The sequence below is a fragment of the Aythya ferina genome (assembly GCF_964211825.1).
Source record: "Aythya ferina genome assembly, chromosome: 2".
Lineage (NCBI taxonomy): Eukaryota > Metazoa > Chordata > Aves > Anseriformes > Anatidae > Aythya > Aythya ferina.
In genome coordinates this window covers 144,346,970-144,373,595 of record NC_140297.1, presented here as the reverse complement: position 1 = coordinate 144,373,595, position 26,626 = coordinate 144,346,970, and the positions used below count along the sequence as shown (strand labels likewise).

At 38.9% G+C, this 26,626-nt stretch overlaps 1 protein-coding gene across 5 annotated transcripts in view; it reads left to right on the top strand.

Annotated features, from left to right (window-relative positions):
* Window positions 1-26,626, top strand: part of CSMD3 (CUB and Sushi multiple domains 3) — a 684,493-nt gene that overhangs the window by 416,450 nt on the left and 241,417 nt on the right. For all 5 annotated transcript variants that reach the window (XM_084509891.1, XM_084509890.1, XM_084509889.1 and 2 more), the window contains 3 exons: window positions 3,095-3,310; window positions 3,865-4,053; window positions 24,979-25,148. In XM_084509891.1, coding sequence (XP_084366017.1) covers window positions 3,095-3,310; window positions 3,865-4,053; window positions 24,979-25,148 — 575 coding nt within the window. The remainder of the gene's footprint in view (window positions 1-3,094; window positions 3,311-3,864; window positions 4,054-24,978; window positions 25,149-26,626) is intronic.

Below are 26,626 nucleotides of genomic sequence, written 5' to 3'. Positions count from 1 at the left end.
CCCCTGTGGGACACCACTAGCTATGGGCTCCAACTATACTCTGTACTACTGAGCACAACACTCTGAGCTCTGCCGTCTAGCCAATTGTCAATCCACCTCACTGTCCACTTATCTTGGCCGCACTTCCTGAGTTTGTCTAGGATAAGCTCACTTCCTGAGTTTGTACAGGTTGTGGAGAAGACAACAAGGAGAGGTATGCTGCTTGACCTTGTATGAATGAATGAGGAAGGACTAGTTGGTGATGAGAGAGTTGAGGGCAGCCTTGATTGACCATGATATAGTGGAGCTCAGTTTCTGGCAAGGAGGAAGCAGGGCAAAAAGTAGGATTGCAACCCTGGACTTGGGAGAGCAAACTTTGGCCTCTTCAGGGATCTACTTGGAAGAAATCTATGGGTTACGGCCCTGGAAGGAAGGTGGGTCCAAGACAACTGGTTGGTATTCAAGTATCATTTCCTCCAAGCTCAAGATCATTGCATCCCTATGAGTAAGAAGGCAAGAAAAGGGGGAAGACTTGCATGGATGAGCAAGGAGCTCCTGGCAAAGCTCAGACAGAAGAAGGAAGTCTGTGGAAAAAGGGTCCAGCCACTTGTGAGGAATACAGGGACTCTGTCAGAATATGCAGGGTTGTGAGAAGGAAGGCCATGGCCCATTTAGAATTAAATCTGGCAAGGGATGTCAAGGACAACAAGAAGGGCTACTTCAAATACATCAGCAGTATTTCCAATGTATTGGAAAAAAATCGTTTATCTTCAGGACATGGATTATCTCAAAGTAAATGTATCTAAAATAGATGGAATGAATTGTTCTCTGAGAGTGCCTATTTACCTCTATTATCTGATGTCCAGGAGCTTTATCTGATGGATGAATAGTCCAAAGGGAAACTCAGAGACTTTTTAAAGTGTTAGATGGTTACCATTAGAGAAAATTAATCCCATACATATGCATGGATGATTTTAAAATGGAGGAGAGAAAGTTTATTTTGGAAATCTCATTTTCTGCTCTATTTCATATCTAATATAATTAGTGCTTCAAAATGTCAAGGAGTATCTTGTATTGGCTATTAACTAGTGATACATTTTGTAGAATATAATTAATATTTTTCTTTAAGTTTTTTTTTTTTTTAATTTGGATAAAAATTGGCAGTCTGATGTCAGACTACCAAGCAAATGTATGTAACATGTAACATATATGTTACATGTATGTAACATGCTGGGGGGTACTTTAAAACATGTATCTTTGTGTTGCAACTTCATAATGCTATTACTTCATGGCAGGTGATTAAATGCATTTATTTAATTAAGATTTATATGTTTTATCTGCATATGTTGTATTGCTAAGAAAAGCTCTGTTTCTGTACGCATATGTATTGTCTGAAATAATAACATCTGCAACATATATTTTTATATTTTACTTTCACTATTCAATTGCATTAAACAGGAAATTCTGGATTGATTTCTCATTCATATTCATGTGTACCAGTATTAAGGTTTTTGAATGTCCACTAAAAACTTTGCTATAATTTTTTATTTTATTTTTAATTTTAATTTTGATAATTAGAATATTGGAACATGCACTTTAAGTATAGTTAATAAGTCTAGGAATGTGTGCTATACCTGAAGAGGAAATGAATCATCTATCGTGACATTAATTCCTATATTGTGTCTGTTGTTAGCATGTAGTTCAAATGTAGTGAAGTGAAATTTGTGGACTGTCAATGGTATAGTTTAAACAACTAACTAGTAGAAAAATTCATTTCATTTACCCTCTCCCCACACCCTCCTCCCACTCCCCAGCATTCTGGATTGCAATATTGAGAAATGACATTACGCCTTCTTGGTTTTAGTCAATATGTACATATATATATGTTCCCCTTACAAAAAAGGGGGCATGTGCAAAATAAGAAGGAATCTACCTGAACATATATTTTTAAAATTATTCTCTGTGACACAGTATGTCACATAACTTATATTAATAAGATTAGAGCATTTTCTACAGAAAACCAAATTATACAACTAGGATATACCTCGGTGTTTTGCTTAGAAATACCATGGCAATCTGTAAAATTGCCTGAAACGTTCCCTGTAGTTAAAATTTGAGTTTGTGTTTGAACAAAATTCAGTTAACCTCAGTGAATTCATAGGAATTCCAATGTTTTGAGTTGCTACAAAAAAACTTTCTTTGAAGATAATAAATACAATGCTCAAAGCAGATGAGTGATTTTGCTTATACAATTATTAGATTAAGATATTTTAATTCCTAAAGATATTTTGGGGATTGTTTTGTTTTATCTTATACGTAAAATGCAACCTGATCCAGTAATTTCTTTACCAGTGCTACTAAGTAAGGGCATGTTTATCTGGATACGCAAGCTACAAAGTGCTTCTAAGTAAGCACTAGTGCTACTAAGTAAAGGCATGTTTATCTGGATCCTTGGCTTGGGGAGCTCTAAGAAGAAAAGAGGGTATCTACTTTAAAAGGCTGAACAATTTTCCCATTTCTGAAAAGCTAAGACATTAACTAGAGGTCTCTAAGACCCAAGGGATTGCTCTCGTTATTCCCATTCCAGAAAGACTTATTCTTAGTCCAGAAAGACTAAGCATGAATCCCAAAGATCATAGAATCATAGAATGGCTTGTGTTGAAAGAGACCTTAAAGATCATCTAGTTCCAATCCCCCTGCCATGGACAGAGATGCCACCCACTAGATAAGGTTTCCAAGAGCCCCATCCAGCCTGACCTTGAACACCTCCAGGAATGGAGCATACCTAACTTATCTGGGCAACCTGTTCCGGTGCCTTATCACACTGAGTAAAGGATTTCTTCCTAAGGTCTAATCTAAATCTCCCCTCTTTTAGTTTAAAACCATTTCCCCTTGTCCTATCACTATTTGCCCATGCAAAAAAAAAAAAAAAAAAAAAAAAGAGAAAAATAAATAAATCTCCAACTCTCCATCTTTTCTATGAGCCCCCTTTAAGTACTGAAAGTCTTTCTTTTCTGAACCATAATTCATAATGAAATGTATTGGTTTAATCATTGTCTTAGTAACATTCATGTTAACTGTGTGATACATAAATTAATTCTACTTTTTCTAATAGGAGTACAGTTCACCTTCTACACTTTCCATTTGGAGGATCATCACGACTACTTACTAATAACAGAGAATGGCAGTTTCACACAACCATTAGCACGTCTGACTGGCTCAGAGCTTCCTTCACCAATCAATGCAGGTCTCTATGGAAATTTCAGAGCCCAGTTACGCTTTATATCAGATTTTTCTATATCATATGAAGGATTTAACATTTCTTTCTCTGGTAAGGAAACAACAACTGGAATAGCTTTTTTTATGATATACTGAATCATAAAATTATTTAAGTTTGTTTGTTTGTTTGTTTAAGCACAGCAATTTTAAAGCAAGAAAATCTCTCTGAAATTTCTGCGACATGATAAGTAACATGACACTAAACTGTAAGCAGCATTCAAGTGAGGGGAAGAAATAGAATTGGTCTAATTTCAGTTAGTGAAATTCCAGATAAGCCCATGAGTCAGTCAGTCAGACTCTTACGCTGTACCGTTGTTTTCATTTGTGTTATGTATCTGGGGCATTTATGGCTCTAATAAGTGTGATAAAGCATGTTGTGTTATGCATCTTAAAAATGTTATGAATGCATTCATTAATCTAGCTTTTGAAGGTAGTCTAATTGCCAACTTAACATTCATGCATTCATTGTGTTTTTAAAACTGAAATCTTTATCCAAGGTCAGTTGGAAATACACAGAAATTAGTAGATTGCAAGATTAGAAAAAAGGCTGATAGGAAACACAAATTGTTCTCGCTTGTACAAGCTGACTCGCTCTCTTGCTTTCAGAATATAATCTAGAACCTTGTGAAGATCCTGGGATCCCACAGTTTGGTAAAAGAATAGGATTTAATTTTGGAGTGGGAGATACTCTGACATTCTCCTGTTCGTCTGGATATCGTTTGGAAGGAGCTTCAGAGATTATTTGTCTAGGTGGTGGCCGACGAGTATGGAGTGCACCTCTGCCAAGGTGTGTGGGTACGTGGTCAGCTGCTTTCATTTGCTTGTATGTGTAGTCATTGTCCATGGATTTGCATATATACAGCATGGAAATGCATGGTAATACACCTCTTAATTTGTAAGGTACTTTCATATCCTCCATATCTCTTTAGTAAAATTTCTTTCTTTTTAATTTATTTTTAATATAATTAGTATTAGAATTATTCATAGACTTCATAACATTTCAAACTGAGGACAAAATCCTTACTGTTCTTATTTTGATAAATACCTTAGGAAAACTGGGTATAAACTTAAGTCAATATTTACCAGTTCAGGTATCTAATAACTGGCTTTCATTTGTCAGTGCAAATTTCCAGGTGATACCTGTATTACAAAAATGCATAAATATAATTAGATAACTTAAACCAGATATGTTTCATACAAGTAGGTCCATGTGTAGAAGAACAGACAACATGGGCTTCCTAGATAAGTTAGAGAAGGGTATCTTCAGAGAACAAATGTTCTGGCTTGAAAACAATAGCTATGATAACTGAAGCAACCTCTAATGGTTCATAAAACTTTCCACTTACTGTAGGGGTAACCTACGTAAGTAGGTTTGACTGGAAACTTAACTTTTAATGGCTAAAGTTGTCTGAGATGAATTCTTCCTAAAGGTCTTTTGTTTCACTTCTATGGAGAATTGTTGGAAAAGGAAAAGGAAAAGAAAAAAAAGGAAAAGGAAAAAAAGCATAATATTTCTAAAAAGTAAGATAGTTACTTAAGTGTCTGTAATTTTTTACTTATGGAAATGTTATGTATGAAAATATCTATATCAATGTGCATTCGGAATCTTTTTTTCTTTTCTTCAAACTAAATTGCATGATAGTGAAACCCATTTCTTTCAGGATCTGATTGTATAATAATTGATTTACTTGTTTGCTTATACTCTGTGTTAGTTACTGTATCAAAAATTTAATTCTGAATTTCACAAATACACAAGCAACGTTTATGTGTGCATTTACAGAAAAGATGGTTTAGAGGCTAGGTCAGTGTAGGTCAGTGTAGTGTATGAATAAAAATTATTTTTGTGTAGGAGATGGTGGTTTTTTAACCAGAAGAAAAATAATGAATGCATGCAAAGCTGTGAAAATGGGTGAAATTTTAGTAATAAATACCTGGAAATGTTAATATACTGAAAATGAATCAGTAAATTATCAGTAAACACCTTGTGCAGAAACAAAAATGTAAATAATTGCTATTTAGTTTTCATGACATAGAAAATAATATCTATATTTTTGTACTAGGAAAAAATAGAAAAAGAGAGAGAGAGAAAGAGAGAGAGACAAAAGCTGGTATGCAAGGATTGAATTATGTTTCAGTCAATGTGTTTTCTCCTTATCTTTGAAAATGAAAGATGGTCTCCACTAGAACAACTTACTGAACTACTTTCTCCCTGTAAATAATCCAACTTCCATTGACCACTTTTACTGGATTCAGAAATCTATATATTGTTCATGTTGCTCATGTCTGGCATTTTCTACAGAAGGTGATTCACAAGTGTTAATATTTCTGATATATACATTTTCCCAAACTCAAAAGCCCACTTGGAAGTGAACCACTGTTCATACTATTTGTGCTCACATGGTCAGTGCAATACAAGAAAGACACAAATAAATTATGGTTAGTAGCTGGACCACTGATCCTGCAACAAAAGGTGAGACAATTGGTCCTTTCCAGACTGAAGCTTCAATAGAACCTAATAGCAGCCCTGAGTACCTGTGAGGAGACCATTAAGGCTCTTCACAGGGGTTTATGATAGGAGGATGAAAGGAAAAGGCATAAGATGAAACAATAAAATTTCAGACTGGAAATAAACAGAAACCTTTTTATGAAGAAAATGTCAAAGAGTGGGACAGGTTGCCCAGAGAGGTGGTGGTATCCACCCTTGGAGGTTTTCAAGTCCCAACTGGTTAAAGCCCTGAGCAACCTGGTCTGACCTCAGGGCCGAGCCTTCTTTGAGCAGGAGGATGAACTAGAGATATCCTAAGGTCCCTTCCAACTTAAATCTTCCTGTGTTCTTGATTATGCATCCTCTTGATAGGGATAGTTAGTTGAGTCCTGTGGGTCATACTATTATTTCTGTTTTATTAGTAAATGCTCATAATGAACAGCTGTACGTTACATATCTTGGTTGTCTACTTCCACCTGTGTCTTGGTCCTTTGATAGTACAAATTGCATAGTTCTTTACTCATTCTGTGGTCTCTTCAGGTGCTAGCCATTTAGTTTCCCTTTATATCCCCAACAAGGTTTTATTTTAAGGATAGTTCACCACAGAATACCCTTCCAGTAGGTGATATGAGTCGAACTTTGCTAGACTTGGCCCCAATGCCTTGTGGAGACCTCCTAACAGCTTTTTCATTTACACATACAGTCAAAGCCTGTTTTGTATAGTCAGTCACAACCGTGCCAATCTTCATGTCATATTGCAAATTTGCTTAATTCTGTACAACAAATAGCCACTGTTATTCTGGGTGTAGTATAGTTCTCAAATAATTTTGGATATTCTGAACACAGAGAAAATTAGTCATGCTTTTGGACCACAGAAGCACCACAGAGGACACCCAAACCATGTAACAGTGTTTGTTAAAGACGTTCCTGGGCTTCTCCAGATGGGTTTAGCTCTGAGTGGTGTAGATGGACACCATTGTCACCACTTATCTCTTCCAGGAGTGGATGCATTTAGTAGTGTAGACACACTTAAAGTGACCAAAGTGCTTCTTTAGCATATAATAAAAGTGCTTTCATTTACAAAATAAGAAATTCCAGCTATGTGACAGAAGATAGTGTTTGGGGCCTTCAGAAAGACTCTAGGAATAAATAGAATGTCAGAACAATTGATGTTATCTGTGACTGGTTCTTTGTTCACATGCTCTTGATGTTTAAGGCTCTAGGATGCACAGAGTTTATGACCAATCAGAATGAATTGTTCTGGTGATGTTCAGATGTAGTTTACTGGCTGCAAAAGTACTGTACAGTATCTTGCGCACTTAGTAATCCTGACCTTGACTAAATTCAAAATTTGAAAAATCAGTGGAATCAATGTCTTGTGAAAAATCCTTCAACAGTAGAGTCTGAATTAGTGTAATTGATTGATTGTTTGTACATGACTAAGTTGGTTCCTTTTATTAGCAATGTTATAAATGGCTCAGTCTTCAAAATAGGATTATAATCAAAGTTTAATTTATTAAAAGAATAGAGGTAGGCGAACAGCGCTGCATGCACCGGGAGTCTCTGCTCCACCAGGACGCACATCAGTTACATCAAGTAGCTGATTTTTATGCTCCTAGACTAATACATATTCATTACTACTTCTAAAAAAAATGGGTTATTATAATTAGCTTCCGGGACCCAGTCCCTCCTACTGGAGCATGTGCATCAGTCTCCGGTGGTCCCTCTGGGGGTCTCTGGGGGTCTTTCATGCTGAAGGCTCATAGTCTTCCTCTCAGGTTTTTTTTTCTTCTTGTCCTTCCCCTTTGTACTCCTTGGCAGCATGTCAAAAACTTACACAGTGTCCCCTGCAAGTTTTGTCTCCTAGCCGTCCTTCAGTTTCTTTTTTCTTCTCCTTAATCTCCTGGCCACCTGGCCAGATATCAGGGGCTTGCATAGTGTCCCATAACAGTCACTAGTTGTTAGCAGTTGTTCTGAAACCCCCAGATATCAGAGACTTCAAAGAAAGAACATACAAACACAAATAGCACAAATAGCAAATTTTATATTTGAAAGAGAAATATGTCAGTTTCACAGAATCACAGCATGGTTGAAATTGGAAGAGACCTCTGGAGGTCATCTGGTCTAAACCCCTGCTCAAGCAGGGACACCTAGAACAGGATGCCCAAGACCAGTTCCAGACAGCTTTTGAAGATCTCCAAGAATGGACACTCCATGACACATGGGCAACTTGTACCAGTGATCACTCACTCTCCCTTCACGTGTTTACATACATTGATAAGGTCATCCAAGCCTCCTCTTCTGTAGACTGAATAGTCCCAACTCTCTCAGCCTCTCCTTACATTAGTGGTGCTTCTGTCCCTTGAACTTCTTGATGGCCTTTTTCTGGATTCTTTTTCATGTGTCCATGTCTCTCTTGTACTGCATAGCCCAGAACTGGACACAATACTCCAGGTGCAGCTTCACCTATGCTGAATAGAGGGGAAAGATCACCTCTCTTGACCTGCCGGTGATACTTTGCTTAGTGCAGTCAGGAATACTGTTGGCCTTCTTTCTAAAGGCATATTGCTGATTCATGTTCAACGTGGTGTCCACCGGGTCTCCCATGACCTTTTCTGCAAAGCTACTTTCCAGCTGTGTGGTGCCCAGCATGTACTGGTGCCTGGGGCTGTTCCTCACAGGTGTAGAACTTTGCATGTCTTGCTGAACTTGACAAGATTCTTGTCAGCCCATTTCTCCAGCCTGTTGAGGTTCCTCTGGATGTCTGGTGAATGGTCCACATGGCCCTCTGGTGAATCTGCCATTCCCCCAAGTTATGTGTCATCTGCAAATTTACTGAGGATCCACTGTACCCCATTTTCTAGTTCATTAATGAAGACCTTAAACAGGATTGGACCCAGTATTGACACCTCAGTTATTCCATGTAATACTGGTCTCCAGCTAGGCTATGTGCCACTGACCACTACCATTTAGGTCCAGCTGTTCAGCCAGTTTTGATCCATCTCACTGTGTTCATCCAGTCCATACTTCAACAGCTTCTCTAAGAGGATCTTCTCCTTCCTGCACCTGGAAATGTTTTCCAGGATTAGCTGTTCCATCACCTTCTCAGGGATCAAGGTGAAGCTGACCAGCCTTTAGTTCCCTGAGTCCTTCTTCGTGCCCTTCTTGAAGATGAGAGTAACATTTGCTTTCTTCCAGACTTTGGGTGCACTTCTCCCAGTTGCCACAATCAACCAAAAATTATAGAAAGTGGTCTTGTACTTACATCTGCAAGCTCCCTCAATGTTCATGGGTGCATACCTCAGGACCCAGGAATGTCCAATTTGCCAAAGTATTCCCTGACCTTATCCTCTTCCACCAAAGGTAAACATTCCTTGTTCCAGCCTTTCAGCCTGGCGTCTAGGACCTAGGATTCCTAAAGGCCAGTCTTGCTGGTAAAGACTCAAGCAAAGTAGGCATTTGGTTCCTTGGCCCTTTCACTGTCCTCTATAACCATGTCATCTGTTTCCTTCAGAAGAGGGTGCACATTTTCCCTAGTCTTTTTTTTTTCACTGATATATAAAAGCCCTTCTTATTGCCCTTGACATCCCTGGCCGGTTGCAATTCCATTTGGGCTTCAGCTGTCCTAACTCCTGGATGCTCTGATAGTGTTTCTGTATTCCTCCCAGGTTACCTGTCCTTGCTTCCAGCCTCTGTAGGCTTCCTTTCTGAGTTTGTGTTTGGTTAGGTGCTCCTTGTTCATCCATGCAGGCCTTCTGGCATTTTTGCCTGACTTCCTGTTTGTTGGGATGCATTGATCCTGAGCATGGAGGCAGAGATGCTTGAATATTAACAAGCTTTCTTCCTTCCCCTCTTCCTTCAGGGCATGTCTACCAAGGGCACCTAACCCATGAATGTCTATCAAGCAGATCCTTGAAAAGCATAGTCTGCTCTCCTGAAATCCCAAAATTGTGAGTTTGCTGTGTGCCTTTCTCACTATCCTAAGGATCTCGAACTCCACCATTTCATGGTACTTTCTTTGGTCGCATTCACTGAAGCCAAAACTGACCTTTGACCTTCATATTTTCCACAAGCCCCTCCTTGTTAGTGAGAACAGGGTCCAGCATAAATCTTCTACTCATTGGCTTCTCTGTCACTTAGAGAAGGAGATTATTTCAACAGATTCCAGGAAACCTTCTGGATTGCTTACACCCAGCTGGGTTGTCCCTCAAATATGTTGGGGTGGTTGAAGTCCTCCATGAGGACCAAGGCTTGTAAACATGAGGTTGCTTCTATCTCTACTTATAGTGTATTGTAACAGTTCTTAAAATAAATAAATAAAAATAATGAACTGTATAATTATATCCATTAGCATAATTTGTTATCTGTATAATTTATTCAAATTTAGATGAGAAAGATGCATGATTGTTAACGGTTGTATGTACACAAAGCAGTATTTCCTGTCACAAAATATGAAGAAATTATAAGTTCCAAAAGTAATTATGAAGTCTGCTTTTTCTTATTTTTATTTTTCTTCTCTGTGTTCTAATAGTAATCTTCTATATGCTGTTTCATTCTTTCAAATTATTGGTTATCTACTGTGATAATATAATAGTATGGAATACGATTCCGATGTTTCCTTTTTTTTCTTCTTTTATGTATTTACATATACTTAGCACTTGCAGAAGATACCTTGTTGTCTCAGCCCATTTTTTATTTGCCTATATATTGTCCGTTGTGTATGTTAAATGTCTTTGACATTAGTGCCATAGCAATAATTATTATTATTATTGATTTTTTTTTTTTTTGGGGGGGGGGGCAGGGCAGGGATGATCAACAGCATGATAATAAGGTGTTGTTTTAGATTAACAGCTTTGTTTTCAAAATGCTTGCCTTGTCTACATCCAATGGATAAGTATGAACTCTTGGTCATTTCATTGGGCAGGTGGGATAAAGAACAGAATAGAAGATATGCTTTAATTATTTTAATGCTAAAAATACCTCATACAGGTATTTTAGGTAGCTTGGAAGCTACCACCAGAAGCCCAGATAGTATAGGTCTTTAACTGCTGCTTTTTGTTTGTTTGTTTCATGCAAGCTGGTTTTGGTGGCTCCACTGTTCCCAACCCTAAAACAGGTCTTATCTGTGGCTAGGCTGTGTAGGTTTTCTGTCTAAAATCATCAAAACACTAGAGGGTAGTTCTTGCTTTGCTGTACCTTGCACTAAGAGTCTTGGTACCCTTCCTCAGATCTCAGATGGGATCCGTGTGGCCTTTCCACGTCCTTTACCAGAATATGAATCAGCTACAAGTGTTGAAATTCATCTTGCTGAGGACTTAAACCTTCCAAGCCCTGCTGAGAAGGAAGCCCTATTTACAAAGATTGCTGCTCTGATATCACAGAATCACAGAATCACAGAATTTCTAGGTTGGAAGAGACCTCAAGATCATTGAGTCCAACCTCTGACCTAACACTAACAGTCCCCACTAAACCATATCCCTAAGCTCTACATCTAATCGTCTTTTAAAGACTTCCAGGGATGGTGACTCCACCACTTCCCTGGGCAGCCTGTTCCAATGTCTAACAAGCCTTTCGGTAAAGAAGTTCTTCCTAATATCCAAACTAAAACTTCCCTGGTGCAACTTAAGCCCATTCCCCCTCATCTTGTCACCAGGCATGTGGGAGAACAGACAAACGCCCACCTTGCTACAGCCTCCTTTGAGGTACCTGTAGAGAGCGATAAGGTCACCCCTGAGCCTCCTTTTCTCCAGGCTGAACAACCTCAGATCCCTCAGCCGCTCCTCCTAGGACTTGTTCTCCAGGCCCCTCACCAGCTTCGTCGCCCTTCTCTGGACCCACTCAAGCACCTCGATGTCCTTCTTATAGCGTGGGGCCCAAAACTGAACACAGTACTCGAGGTGCGGCCTCACCAGAGCCGAGTACAGGGGGACGATCACCTCCCTAGCCCTGCTGGTCACACTGTTTCTTATGCAAGCCAGGATGCCATTGGCCTTCTTGGCCACCTGAGCACACTGCTGGCTCATATTCAGCCGACTATCAACCATCACTCTCAGGTCCTTCTCCGCTTGGCAGCTTTCCAACCACTCATCTGCCAGCCTATAGCTCTGCTTGGGGTAATTGCACCGCAGGTGGAGGACCCGGCACTTGGCCTTGTTGAACTTCATGCAGTTGACCTCAGCCCATTGGTGCAGCCTATCCAGATCCTCCTGCAGAGCCTTCCTACCCTCAAGCAGATCGACACACGCACCGAGCTTGGTGTCATCTGCAAACTTTTGAGGGTGCACTCAATCCCCTCGTCCAGGTCATCGATGAAGATATTAAAGAGGACCGGCTCCAGCACCGAGCCCTGGGGGACGCCACTAATGACCGGCCTCCAACTGGACTTGACTCCATTTACCACGACTCTTTGGGCCCGGCTATCCAGCCAGTTTCCAACCCAACGAAGCGTGCACCAGTCCAAGTCAAGAGCAGCCGGTTTCTTGAGGAGAATGCTGTGGGAGACGGTGTCAAAAGCCTTGCTGAAGTCAAGGTAGACCACATCCACAGCCTTTCCCTCATCCACCCAGCACGACACATGGTCATAGAAGGAGATCAGGTTCGTCAAGCAGGACCTACCTTTCATAAAGCTGTCGTGGTTCCGCTCGAGTGGGCAGCCGAGCTCCACCACAGCCGCTCTCTCACTCCCCCTCCTCAAAGAGGAATGGGGAGAAAATATGTGAAAAGGGCTCAAGGATTGAGATAAGGACGAGAAAATCATGCAATAATTATTGTAACGGGCAAAACAGACTCGGCATAAGGAGATAGTAAGATTTATTGCCTACAACTAACAAGCGAGAGAAGTGAGAAAACGAAGGAAAAAAACCAAAAGCACCTTCCCCCCCCATCCACCCTCTTCCACCTCCTCCCCCCGAGCGGCGCAGGGGAACGGGGAATGGGGGTTATGGTCAGTCTACAGCACTTCTTCTCTGCCGCTCCTTCTCGGTCACTCTCGTCCCCTGTGCTGTGGGGTCCCACCCACGGGATGCAGTCCTTGATGAACTGATCCGGCGTGGGCTTCCCACAGGCAGCAGCTCTTCCAGAACTGCTCCAGATATGGGTCCGTACCACGGGGTCCATCCCTCAGGAGAAAACTGCTCCAACCTGGCTCCCCTACGGGCAGCAGCTCCTGCCAGGTCACCTGCTCCTGCGTGGGCTCCTCTCCACGGGCTACAGGTCCGGCCCGGAATCTGCTCCGGCAGGGGTCTTCCACAGGCGGCAGCCTCCGTCAGTGCAGGGCCACCTGCTCCACCGTGGTCTCCTCCACGGGCTGCAGCGTGGAACCCTGCTCCACCGTGGTACTCCATGGGCTGCAGGGGGACATCCTGCTTCACCATGGTCCTCACCACAGGCCGCAGGGGACTTCTGCTCCGGCGCCTGGAGCACCTCTCCCCCTCCTTCTACACTGACCTTGGTGCAAGGCTGTTCTCCCACTCCCTTGACTCTCCCGGCTGCTGTGTGGCGCAGCGTTTTTTCCCTGTCTTAAATATGCTCTCACAGAGGCGCAAAACAACATCGCTTATTGGCTCGGATCTGGAAAACAATGGGGCCCTTCCCAAACATGGGGCAGCTTCTAGATCTTTCTCACAGAAACCACCCCTATGGCTCCCTGCTACCAAAACCTTGCCACGTAAACCCACTACAAAAGCCATGCTGACTGGGCCTGATCACCTGCTTGCCCTGCAAGTGCTGCGTGATTACTCTCAAGAGGATCTGCTCCATGAGCTTCCCTGGTACTGAGGTCAAACTTACAGGCCTGTAGTTTCCCGGGTCTGCCCTCCGGCCCTTCTTGTAGATGGGTGTCACGTTTGCTAGCCGCCAGTCAACTGGGACCTCCCCCAATAGCCAGGACTGTTGATAAATGATGGTAAGAGGCTTGGCCAGCTCCTCTGCCAGTTCTCTCAGTACCCTTGGGTGGATCCCATCCGGCCCCATCGACTTGGGCACATCCAAGTGCCGTACCAGGTCACCAAACAGTTCTTCGTGGATAGTATGTATGTACCATTGATATGTACCATTGATAACTTCTTAATGCCTAGAAATTTGAGTGGATACCATCTATGACCAAGTGACGCGCTGGGTGGATGAGGGAAAGGCTGTGGATGTGGTCTACCTTGACTTCAGTAAGCCTTTTGGCACCGTCTCCCACAGCATTCTCCTCAAGAAACTGGCTGCTCGTGGCTTGGACTGGCGCACGCTTCGTTGGGTTAGAAACTGGCTGGATAGTCGGGCCCAAAGAGTCGTGGTAAATGGAGTCAAGTCCAGTTGGAGGCCAGTCACTAGTGGCCAAGTGCCGTACCAGGTCACCAACCAGTTCTTCATGGATAGTATGTATGTACCATATGATATGTACCATTGATAACTTCTTAATGCCTAGAAATTTGAGTGCATACCATCCATGTGTCAGTTTCTAAATCCTTTCTGGTTGTACTGATTCCTTTTTATCCCCTCTTCCTATGAAGCAATTGCTTAAAGTTTATGCATTCTAATGAGCCACTTTTCCAGTATAGCCAAAGGCAAATACAAGGTGGTAGGAAGAAGTAGTTTGCTCTGTATTCCACAAGTATTATTGCTGCCTCCTAGACTGTTTTTGGACTGTCACAGCATGTGATCTTCCCGCAACCTATTCTGTACTCTTACAAAATTAATGTCATTATGAAGTTTATGTGTTTTTTTGTCGTTGTTGTTTGTTTGTTTTTAGAAACATGTCTGTAGCCAAAATTATTTTATACTAGATTATTTTGTTTCCAGTGATTAAAATTCAGTGCAATTTGGGATATCAGCTCCCTTAGGTTGCTTGAAGTTGGCCACTTAAATAAGTAAAATAACCTTCATTTTGTGATACCTTTGTAGGCTTATGTACTTTTTTTCTGTTTTGGTTATCCGTATTTCTATATCTCTTGTTTTCTTTTCCTGAGAATTTAGAAAGATTCATAGCTCATTAATATATTTTAGAATTATACCTAACAGATTTTATTAGAAGTTTAATGCAAAGTTAAGTTAATGTAGTAAAACCTGTAATTTACGGACAGAAAATAAACAAAAATGCAGTAGCTATGTCAGTATACCTAGTCTAGGAACTTAGCTGTCTCAGATTCTCAGTGAATCATCACAAGATAGTCTTTATTGGTCTTGCTGGATTTCTGGTGCCACATACAAAAAGAACAAGAGAAGCAACAGAAGGCATATTTGCCAAATGTCAGATAAGTCTGGTTGATATGGTACAGAGATTCCTGGAAGCGCATACCTACATAAAATATCCAGGAGACCGAGGGTACTTAAGAGTCAGTAATTCTTCTCAGCCTGTAATCTTTAAGTACAGACAAAAGACATGCTGTCTGTAATTCTCAGTTTTTATTATCACTCTTTGGTTTAGTCCCAGTATAGTCTTATCTCCTTTGCAACCTGAGGAAATAAGAGATTGTAATCTTCTCTATAATTGTCTGTATATTAAGAAAACATCTCATGTACATAGCTGAAACATTTTTTAACTGGTCAAAATTCTAGGTAAATTATCCATCTTCTCACCCCCTCTCTTTTACCTTGGGCAGACATTGCAACAGCTAGACCATCAGTTATAACAGTCTTTACAGGTCAGAATTTCATGTCAGCATTCACCCATTGCTTTTGGTCCTGTACTGAGAAATAATTATTTAAATTTTCATGAAGAATATGGAGTGGATAAAGAGCAACTCTTTAACTTTTTTTTTTTTTTTTCCCCCACTAAATCTTAAGAAGCTTTCATGTGAGATTCTATGAATTTATCATTAGAGAAGCAAAAATTTGGTAGCAATGAAAATGAAGAGCATGCATGCTAGAAATGATCAATTAAAATTATTTCAGGTTTTGTATTTGTTCTAATGTTGCTTTACTGCATTCATTAGTGTTCTAAAAGTAAAGTGAACTCCATGATAGCAATATTGATTAGAATAGTTTAAACCAGAAGAGAACTTTGAAGAACCTGTTAGATATAATAAACTAAATGAATGGACAGATAATCTAGTCTGTATGATAAAATAAATGTGAGGTTGATACCTCACGTGATACCTCTCTCCATGACAGAGGAAAAAAAAAAAAAAAGAAAGGAGAGTCATCGTTCTTCTAAATTAATGGGATTAGGAATTCAAAGGAATTGACTTAAGAGTCACTGAGAACAGTTCGTTGATGGCTGGGTTCGAGATAAAAATAATAAGTTGTATAGAAGTATTTGGACAGAGACTGCTTGCAGTAACTTTAGTTTCATTTGTAGTGTCCCCTACATGTTCATCAGTTCATCAACTGGTAGGAATTCAGAGAAGGGCCAGGAAAAGAGTTCATGAGTTTGTATACACATTCTAATCTAAAAATTAAAAAGAGAGATTATGAAGCCTCTGTGTTTGTTATAATAAATGGCAAAAGAAAACAAAATGAAGAGATTCTTTTTTTTTTCCCTTTAATGTAAGAACCATTTAGCTGAAATTAAAAAAAAAAAAAAAAAAAAAAAAAAAGAGAGAGAGAAAAAGCAGAACTGACAGAATTCAATAATTTTCATATTGCTTTAGTTATGGAAATAGTTCTGATCAACAATACAAAGAAATTCAATATACAGTTGTAGATATAGGTGGATAACAATCCTATTCGTGTTTCTTGCCAGAATATTTATCAAACATTCATTTATGGATGCACAGAATGCCAATGCAGTGAGTCCTGAAACAAAAATAACAAATCATAATAAATTATCATTTGTCAAAATTAAATGAAATAATATGCCAGAGAAGCAAAAGCTATTTTTCCTCTGTTTACTCAGGTGTTTGTATAAATAAATAATACATGTTAATTAATGTTCTTATTATTCATTTTCTAAGGATATGCTATTTCAAAAAGGAATTTAAAATTAAGACTTTATATCGCTTACATTTAAAAGTAATGTTCAGATAACTTGTACTGAATTTTCAAAGTTTATCTTTTCAAATGATAGAATTCCCTGAATTCCATTGAACATGGTGTTGTGCGGGAACAATTTTAACAATAGGCTTTTCTACAAATGTAGAAATATTTTTAATAGTTCTTTTTATTTAACTGGTTCTATTAAATGACTAATCATTTCAATGTTGAAAACCTGTGATGGAATTAATGCTAGCTGTAAATCCTGATGAACATGGTAATTAGAAATAATCACATGCAAGCCTATTTAATTTGATATGTTTTTCCACTTCTCTCTTCAGTTGCTTCTACATGTTGAAGACTCATATTTTTCTTCTTATCAAATCATAACAATCTTCAGTCTTTTCAGATCTGTGATCATTCTTCTCTCTTGCTTCTGAAATACTTATATTTATCCAGTTATTTATTCTTTGAAATGAACTTCCTCAAGCTCAATACGGTACTCAAATCTGAGGCCTTACTACCATCAAACAGAAGAGACATAGTCAGTACTAACATTTATTTGTCTTAATCTAATATGGTGAGAAAGCCACACTGGTGAGCCACACTGGAGAGCTAGTCAGAGGTTTTGATTTCTGTTACTCCCAACATTTTTCTGTGCAATGTATTACTCCTATCTAATCATAAAAATGCATTTATTTTTATTGAATTTTCTTCCTGGTTATTGAAGCAAATTCCCCAATATTTCAAGAACATTCAAAATGGCATGTCATGGGAGAACACAAAAGAAAAAAAAAAAAGAATATTAGGAAATTTTGCACTAGAATAGGTTTTTGAGGCTCCTTTGTTAGTGCAACATATTTTTAATATTTTGTGAAATGACTATGAAATAGTCTGCATATTATAGGATCTTAACCTACATGGTGGGTCGACCCCAGCCAGCAGCAGAGTGCCCACCTGGTTGAATTGGAAGGGTAAAAAAGCAAGAAGGAGAAAAAAAAAAAGTTATCTCACTCACCAACAGCAAAGAAATGTCCAGTGAATCTCCAAGAAACAACAATTTAGTAGAAACCCCCTTAGTTCTTAGTTCCCCAATTCCTAAATATAGCAAGTCAGGCAGGCGGGGCAGGAGGCCGGCGTGGCTGACAAGGAACGTTCTAATGGAGATTAGGCGGAAACAGAGAGTGTTTCACTACTGGAAGGAGGGCCAGGTGTCATGGAAAGAATACAGGGATGCTGTTCGTGTTTGTAGGGAGAAAGTTCGTGTGGCCAAAGCACACCTAGAGTTGAAGCTGGCTGTGTCTGTGAGAGAAAATAAAAAGGTTTTTTTTTGGATATGTGAATGGAAAAAGGAGAACTAAAGAATACATAGGGCCACTCCTTGATAGGGAAGGTCTCCTCACAGACAATGACATAGGCAAAGCAGAGACGCTTAACGCCTTCTTTGCCTCTGTCTTCAATGCCGATGATGGGCTTCGGGACCCAGGGTGCCCTGAGCTGGAGGACCGGGACGGTGGGGATGTCAAACTCCCAACCGACCCTGAACGTGTGCGGGATTTGCTACTCCACCTGGATCCCTACAAGTCCATGGGTCAGGATGGGATTCATCCCCGGGTGCTGAAAGAGCTGGCAGACGTCATCGCGGAACCTCTCTCAATTATTTTTCAACGATCCTGGGAATTTGGAGAGGTCCCGGTAGACTGGAAGCTGGCAAATGTTGTGCCGATTTTCAAGAAGGGTCAGAAAGAAGACCCTAGCAATTACAGGCCTGTCAGTCTCACGTCAGTGCCTGGTAAAATCATGGAGAAGTTGGTTCTTGAACTTATTGAGGCGCACCTGGGGGACAAAGCAGTCATTGGTCCCAGCCAGCATGGGTTTGTGAAGGGTAGGTCCTGCCTAACTAACCTGATTTCCTTTTATGATAAGATCACCCGTATGGTGGACCAAGGGAAACCAGCTGATGTGATTTTTTTGGACTTCAGCAAGGCTTTTGACACGGTTTCCCATAGGATCCTACTGGACAAAATGTCCACCATACAGCTAAATAAAAACATCATACGATGGGTGAGCAATTGGCTAACGGGCAGGGCCCAAAGGGTTATGGTAAATGGGGCTGCGTCAGGCTGGCGAGCGGTCACCAGTGGGGTCCCTCAAGGCTCCATTTTAGGGCCGGTACTTTTCAATATTTTTATAAACAATCTGGATGTAGGAATAGAAGGTATTTTGAGCAAGTTTGCTGATGACACCAAACTTGGACGAGTTGTGGACTCGAATGAGGGTGTAAAGGCCTTGCAGAGGGATCTGGATAGGTTGGAGAGCTGGGCGATCACCAACCGCATGAAGTTCAATAAGAGCAAGTGCCGGGTCCTGCACCTGGGACGGGGAAACCCTGGCTGCACGTACAGACTGGGCGATGAGACGCTGGAGAGCAGCCTAGAAGAGAGGGATCTGGGGGTCGTGGTAGACAGCAAATTGAATATGAGCCAGCAGTGTGCCCTGGCAGCCAGGAGGGCCAACCGTGTCCTGGGGTGCATCAAGCACAGCATCGCTAGTAGGTCAAGGGAGGTGATTGTCCCGCTCTACTCTGCGCTGGTGCGGCCTCACCTCGAGTACTGTGTGCAGTTCTGGGCACCACAGTATAAAAAGGACATGAAACTGTTGGAGAGTGTCCAGAGGAGGGCTACGAAGATGGTGAAAGGCCTGGAGGGGAAGACGTACGAAGAACGGCTGAGGTCACTGGGCCTGTTCAGCCTGGAGAAGAGGAGGCTGAGGGGAGACCTCATCACAGTCTACAACTTCCTCGTAAGGGGGAGTCGAGAGGCAGGAGACCTTTTCTCCATTAACACCAGTGACAGGACCCGCGGGAACGGGGTTAAGCTGAGGCAGGGGAAATTTAGGCTTGACGTCAGGAGGGGGTTCTTCACAGAGAGGGTGGTTGCACACTGGAACAGGCTCACTGCACCGAGCCTGTCTGAATTTAAGAAGAGATTGGACTGTGCACTTAGTCACATGGTCTGAACTTTTGGGTAGACCTGTGCGGTGTCAAGAGTTGGACTTGATGATCCTTAAGGGTCCCTTCCAACTCAGGATATTCTATGATTCTATGATTCTATGATTAGTTTTATTGCTCAGCATGGCATTATATGACATAGAATAGCAACTCTGGTCACTTGGGGTTAGCTGTTCCAGCTTTCTCTCTTCCCAGATGCTTGTCCATACCCAGCTTACTTGCTGGTGGGGCAGAATGAGAAACAGCAATGGCTTTGATGCTGTGCAAGCATTGTTCAGCAATAGCTAAAATGATGTGTTGCCAGTACTGTTTTGGTCATAAATCTAAAACACAGCACAGTATGGTCTGATATTGTCTTCATCCCAGTCAAATTTTGTTCAATCTATTAATGAGCATATATAATCGCATAATAATAATAATAATTAAAGTTAAGAAACTGCTCTGAACGTAAACATAGATGGAAAAAAAAAATCGTTTCTGAGTAACAGATTAACAAAATCCTTAAAGAATGTATTGAATACTTGTTCATTTAGACTTATCTAGGAGAAAAAATCTAATCTCTGTTTAGTCCTGAGTAAGCAATGTTTTCAACAATATTGTAGGGATACATTTTCAGCTTGTGATACAGAAAGTGAATATACAATTCAGGTACATTTGTAGGGTTATAACGTCTCTGAATTGATTCTAGTGCATTTAGACTTTATTCAGATGACTCTGCCCAGTGGTCCTTAAAATTTTGAATGTCACAGTTAGCTTTTAAGAAGCCAGTTTAAATTTCCCTGTGACTACATTACAGACAAGAAAAAATGAACAATTGCTGCTTAAAAGAAGAAAAAATAGATAAAATTAAACTTTTTGATGAACAATAATGAAGATTGAAGATCTGTCAGAGTACAGTCCTTCCTTATATGCTTTCTTTTTATGCTTTAATTTAATAATAATCACCAAAACCAGTGTTTAGATTCAACACACACTGTACTCTCTTGGAATTACCTATATTTCTATTGAAATGTAAAAAGTCTTCTTATGCCAATATTTCTTCTGTCTTTTTTTCTTCATGTGGTCTTTCTACCCTGCTGATAAACTGAATTCCATCACAACCACTCTTTCACTCCTCCTCCTTCAGGGAAGGAGGGGAGAAAATATAATGGAAAAGAGCTCAAGGGTTGAGATAAGGATGGGGAAATCGTTCACCAATTACCATCACAGGCAAAACAGACCTAATGTAGGGAGATTAATATAATTTATTGGCTATCACTAGCAGACAAGGACAGTGAGAAACTAAAAAGCAAACTGAAAACACCTTCCTCCCTCATCCACCCTCTTCTGTGTCCTCCCCTCAAGAAGCACACAGTAACAGGGAATGGGGGTTGTGGACAGTCCCTAATGATTGTCTCTGCTGCTCCTTCACAGTCACTCTTTGCCCCCTTGGGTTGCTGTCCTTCCCAAACTGATCCTGCACGGGCTTCCCACAGGCAGCAGCTCAAGAACTGCTCCAACATGGGTCCGTACCACAGGGACTGTCCATCAAGAGCAAACTGCTCCAACATGGATCCCCAATGGGCAGCAGCTCCTGCTCCTGCTCACCTGCTCCTGTGGGTGTGGCCTGGAGTCTATTCCTGTGGGGGTCTCTCCACGGGCCATAGTGTGGAGAACTGCTCTGCTGTGGGACCCATAGGCTGCAGGGGGACAGCCTGCTCCACCAGGGGCCTCTCCACAGGCCGCAGGGGAACTGCTGCTGCATGCCTGGAGTACCTCCTGCCCTCCTGCTGCACTGATCATGGAGTTTGCAGGGCTGTTTCTTCCTACATTTTCTGACTCCTCTCTCCCAGATGCCGTGGCACAGTAGTTATTTCCCTTTCTTAAATTTGCTCTCACAGACACATGACAAACTTCACTCATTGGCTCAGCTCTGACCAGCAGCAGGTCCATTTGGAGCCAGATAGAGCTGGCTCTTATCTGACATTGGGCAGCTTCTGGGCATTTCTCACAGAGGCCACATCTGCAGTCCCCCTTACCATGTAAACCCAGTACACTCAGGCCTCCTTTCTTGTCTTTTTTTTTTTTTTTTCTTCCCTCCCTTATCAGGCTGCCTATTTGCTAAATAACATTAATTTTCACCATAGCAGTCGTGACAATTTATAATCCATAGTTAGTCCAATATCTTTTCTTTGTTAAGAAAATAATCTAGTCAGCTTTCCAGCTGTGTAGAACTTTTTCCAACACTGGCTTTCTCAAGGCCATGCTTTATTTATTTATTTATTTATTTATTTATTTATTTAGTTCTAGTATTTTTATTTTCTCCCAACATTAGCTGGAAGATGCTGACTTTAAAATAGTTTTCTTTTGCTTAGGTGATACACCTAGTTACTTTTCTCCATATATGTTTCACAATAGATACAGCTCTAAGTATATTTTAAAGAATGGTCATAGTCTTCCTGTTCCCATGTGAGTTTGCTTTTACTTCTGAAAAAAAAAGTAAAAAAAAAAAAAATAAGTTTTCTGAAAACATCCTTTTTCCTTTTCTGTCTTCTACATTTCCTTCTTTTTCCTTCTGCCAGAGAGGTCAGGGAGTCTCCTCTGGAAATATTCAAAACTCGTTTGGATGCCATTCTGCACCATGCACTCTAGGTGATCCTGCCCGGCAGGGGAGTTGGGTCTTCAGAGGTCCCTTCCAACCTTGGCCATTCTGTGATTCTGTGATTACACATTTTCCCTACACTTTATCACAGTTTGTCTCTTCTGTCTCTTTTTCTGACATTCTCTCTGTAGCACCTAAGATTATTTTCCAAACTCTTTAAACAAACTACATTTGTTTAATTTTTGTATTCATTTTAAGCTTAAGATTTCACTTAATATTTTTTCCCTAATCCTTTCTTTACTCAGCTCTTAGCTACATGTGGAGGCATTATGGTCTGTGTTGCTTTATGCTATAGTATTAACATCAAAGAATAGAACATAGCCATAGCTTACTTGAAGTTGCATATAGTTTTGAATAAAACAACTGTTCAGCTTTACAAGTCAAAGTGGAAACTGGCAGATAGAAGCAACTATGGTATAGTTTGGAAAATCTTATATTAGATACATATCTTCTCTTTTTGATTCTGTGTTTATTTAGAGTTACACTTTTATGTTTTAAGTAATAATTTGCACTGACAGGAGGCAAGTAGAGAAGCAAAGGAATAACTGATTTTGTAAGAACACATCTCAGAAGTGTACAAAAGAAGGTACTGTTGTAGGCCATGGTGCATGCTTCCTGGGAAATATAATGGTTTTATTGGATACTATGGGAGAAATTCTTTTATATTTTGGTTTTCAAAACTACTGTTACTACACTTCCTTTCTTTTCTGCTACCATGAGGACTGAGGCCATATATGACATGTTCCAAGCATCTTAAGGTGTATTCTCCCTCTATATTAAGAAAAGTCCAATCAGATTGATAAATTTAATGATATGAGCAATTTCATTTTTTTTAGCAGAAAATAATGCATGGTTCTCAAATATCAGTTAAAAATGAACAAACATTTGGTTCACTGCTGCATTCAGATTTTTGAAAAAATTGCTTTGAATTACAGTTCTGACAGAAACACAATTGTTTGATCAACTTAATAGTACAAATCTTGTGCCTTTTGACTTTTCTCTCTTTCATAAATTGGAAAGGATATACCGCAAATGGAATTACAGTCATTTCATTCCTACATGCTATAATTCAAACTGACCTATGCATCTTCAGAGCAGAAAATAGCCATGTATTTGACAATAAAAGGAAAGAAATGATCACGTGGGCTAGAACAATTCCCACTTGTATCTAGATTATGTGTTTTCTGAGTTTTCTAAGACAAAATGGTGACACCTGAATTGAGTACTTGTTACATAATCCTATTGAAGTATACAGTCATCAAGAATTTCTTCTGTTTGATATACCTGTATGCAAGCTGTTTCTTTTAGCTGAATACTGAAGAACAACCAATTAATGGTCATTTAATATACAAGTTTAATATACAAAATGTATATTTCAATATACTGGATATCACTCTCATGAGGAAATCCTAATTGCTAATAAAAATAAGAGATCTTAAAATAGATATCATAGATTGTTTAAGTATCTTCAACTTACTTAAAAGTATCACTTACTTACTTACTTAAAAGTATCACATAGTTTTACATAATACATTTTCCTATTCTGTGAAGTTATAAACTAATGATTTCCCCAAGTTAAAACAACTGGGAATGCATTCTTATATTATTGGCTAAAATAAATGACTGGAATATTGAAGTAATGCAGAAAACAAATCCAGAAAAGTCAATGCTACAGTTAAATTTAAAATGAATCTAAATCCATTCAAAAGAGAGGAACTGCTTTTGTCCTTGCAGTATATAGACTATTTATTTACAAGGACTAAATAAAAAGAGAAGGAACAAATTGTAGTAGTTTGTCAGTCATAATTTAATACACCTAGTACTTCAATGCTCAAAATAATTTAATTAAAATTATGCAAGTACTACAAAATCTTATAGTAAATGAAAGTTAGCTATTAATGCCTAATGTGGATTTCTCAGAACTTTTCATGTTTGTGTTTTCTGTGATAAAATAAATCACCAAAGTCCTCAATTAAAGTTTTCATTTTTGGAATTATTATGGTATTACTTCAAAACACCTATCAATTTTTATTTTTGACTGTTATGCATATTTAATACTTTTTTCTTTACTTTTTTTGTTTGTTTGGTTGTTTCTGTGAGATACCATTTTTTCTACTTATTAATGAGTTTTGGTTTAGCTGGTAAATTTAGAATAACTCTTTTTCTACTCTATGCAGTGAATGATGTTAATGTTAGTAAATTGATATTAGGGATTTTTTTATCTGTATCTGAATATGTGTATATCTGCATGTATGTATATATATACCCGTGTGTGTATAAATAAATATATGCACATATAAACTTCTGGAATACTTTCACTTTAATTTATATGTCTTTATGAATTTCTATATTGGGGAAATAAGCTTTAATAAATACAAAATATATTTCTTCCAAAACAAAATTCAGGAAGGATCCTTTAAAACATTAGCATTATGGAATGTGCCATTAACATGATTATAACTATCCATATTATAACACATATTTATTAAAGTACTATAAGATGTTAGAAATGTAGTCTTGTATTCTTCAATCACTACCATGAACATATGTTAACAGCTAGATTTATGACATTAATAAGCATTACTAATGTGAACTAGGTTACATTAACATTCTCCTTATCACCATTATTTAAGATATTTATTTGTTTATTATTAAAATATACCTTAACATTTCTTTTACTTTCAGCTGAATGTGGAGCCTCCACGACAAGTAATGAAGGAATCTTACTATCCCCCAATTATCCTCTTAACTATGAAAACAACCATGAATGTATTTATAGCATTCAAGTACAAGCAGGAAAAGGAATCAACATTTCTGCCAGAACATTTCATTTAGCCCAAGGAGATGTTCTTAAGGTAGGTAGCCTTCGTGTAGCTTTTTGTTGTTGTTTCTAAGCTTTTAGTGCCTCATACAATTTAATTTTATCTGTCTGTACAGTATCAGGTAAGGTTATATTATGCACTTATAAAATACTTGTCTAAACCATTTCTCTCTCTAAAGATTTAAAAATGAGAAACCTCAGATGCTTCCATAACATATTCTTTAAAACATGCATTTTTCAGACCATGCGTATTTTAAAAAGGAAATAGAAACTGTAAACCTAGTATTGCCTTAACTTGTATTTGTATTCTGTTCTTAGTATTAAACATTCATCTTTGAACAGTTACATTTTTTTGTAAATTCTGTTTTTCTTCCTCAGTATCTTCATTAGTTATTCTGTGATATAATCATAATATTTTTTTTTCCCTAGCTGTTTACACACAGAAACTTAATTTAATACAATGTCACATACTGCAGTACATGAGGTTTACACTTCAAATGGCTCTGATCTTCTTTGGTATGTAGCATCTCCTGCAAAATGACAATCACTAGCAATTTTATGTGAAGGCAGTTTATATTTTGTTTGTCTGTTTTGTTTTTGAACAAAGAAAAAACAATCAAAGGGGAAAAAAAGGATATTAGAACTTTCCAAATTTTTATAGACTTACTGTCCTTCATAAATCAGTAACATTAATTTTGTTTTGTACATAGATGTTATTACTGTATTTGTCAAGTACATATTTCCAAATTCATATATTGCTTAGCCAACTGTATATTTAAACTTGATGATAATCGAGATGTCTTATAGCACATGCAATCTAAATGCAATAAGAAGGGATGAACTAATTGTCTAATTTTTCAGAATACTCAATTTAATTAAATACGCCTACCAGAAAGCAAAGGAGTAAGAGTACCGTGCCAATCATGTTTGATTAATAAAAACTATTTTTCTGCCAGATTCTTCTATTTAATTATCAAAATATGAAGGGTTATGGTAAGATTTATCTCTAAGAATCGGAGCTGGGATTTATTAACTTCAGTCATCTGAGCGTTAGGTTAGGATTTCTGTCATACGTTGCCAGACATAAGCACTTCAAAAATAAGTTAATTATGGCTGAGGCATAAGCACACCTAAGCAACCTAATGAAACCTAATGAAAATAAAATCAGCAGCAAGAAAAAGCTATATACAAAATTAAATATGGTTTTAAATAAAAATAAGTATTTTGTATTGAAACAAAACAAAGGCAAAACAAAGTAAAGCAAATATTAATAGAATTAATAATAATTAATTAATTTTAGTTTATTTAATTAGTTATATTAGTTATTATTAACTATATTAGTTATTAAAATGCTCAAGTATATTTAGTTTAGTTTAGTTTTATTGCTTGCATCATAACTGAGGAGATGTATTTCAGTGTTTCAATTGATAAAGGAAAAAAAAAAATAATTTGAAAGTCTGAGTATTTGTTAGCATATAAATACCATGGAAAAAAAAGCTTTTTTCTTTTTTT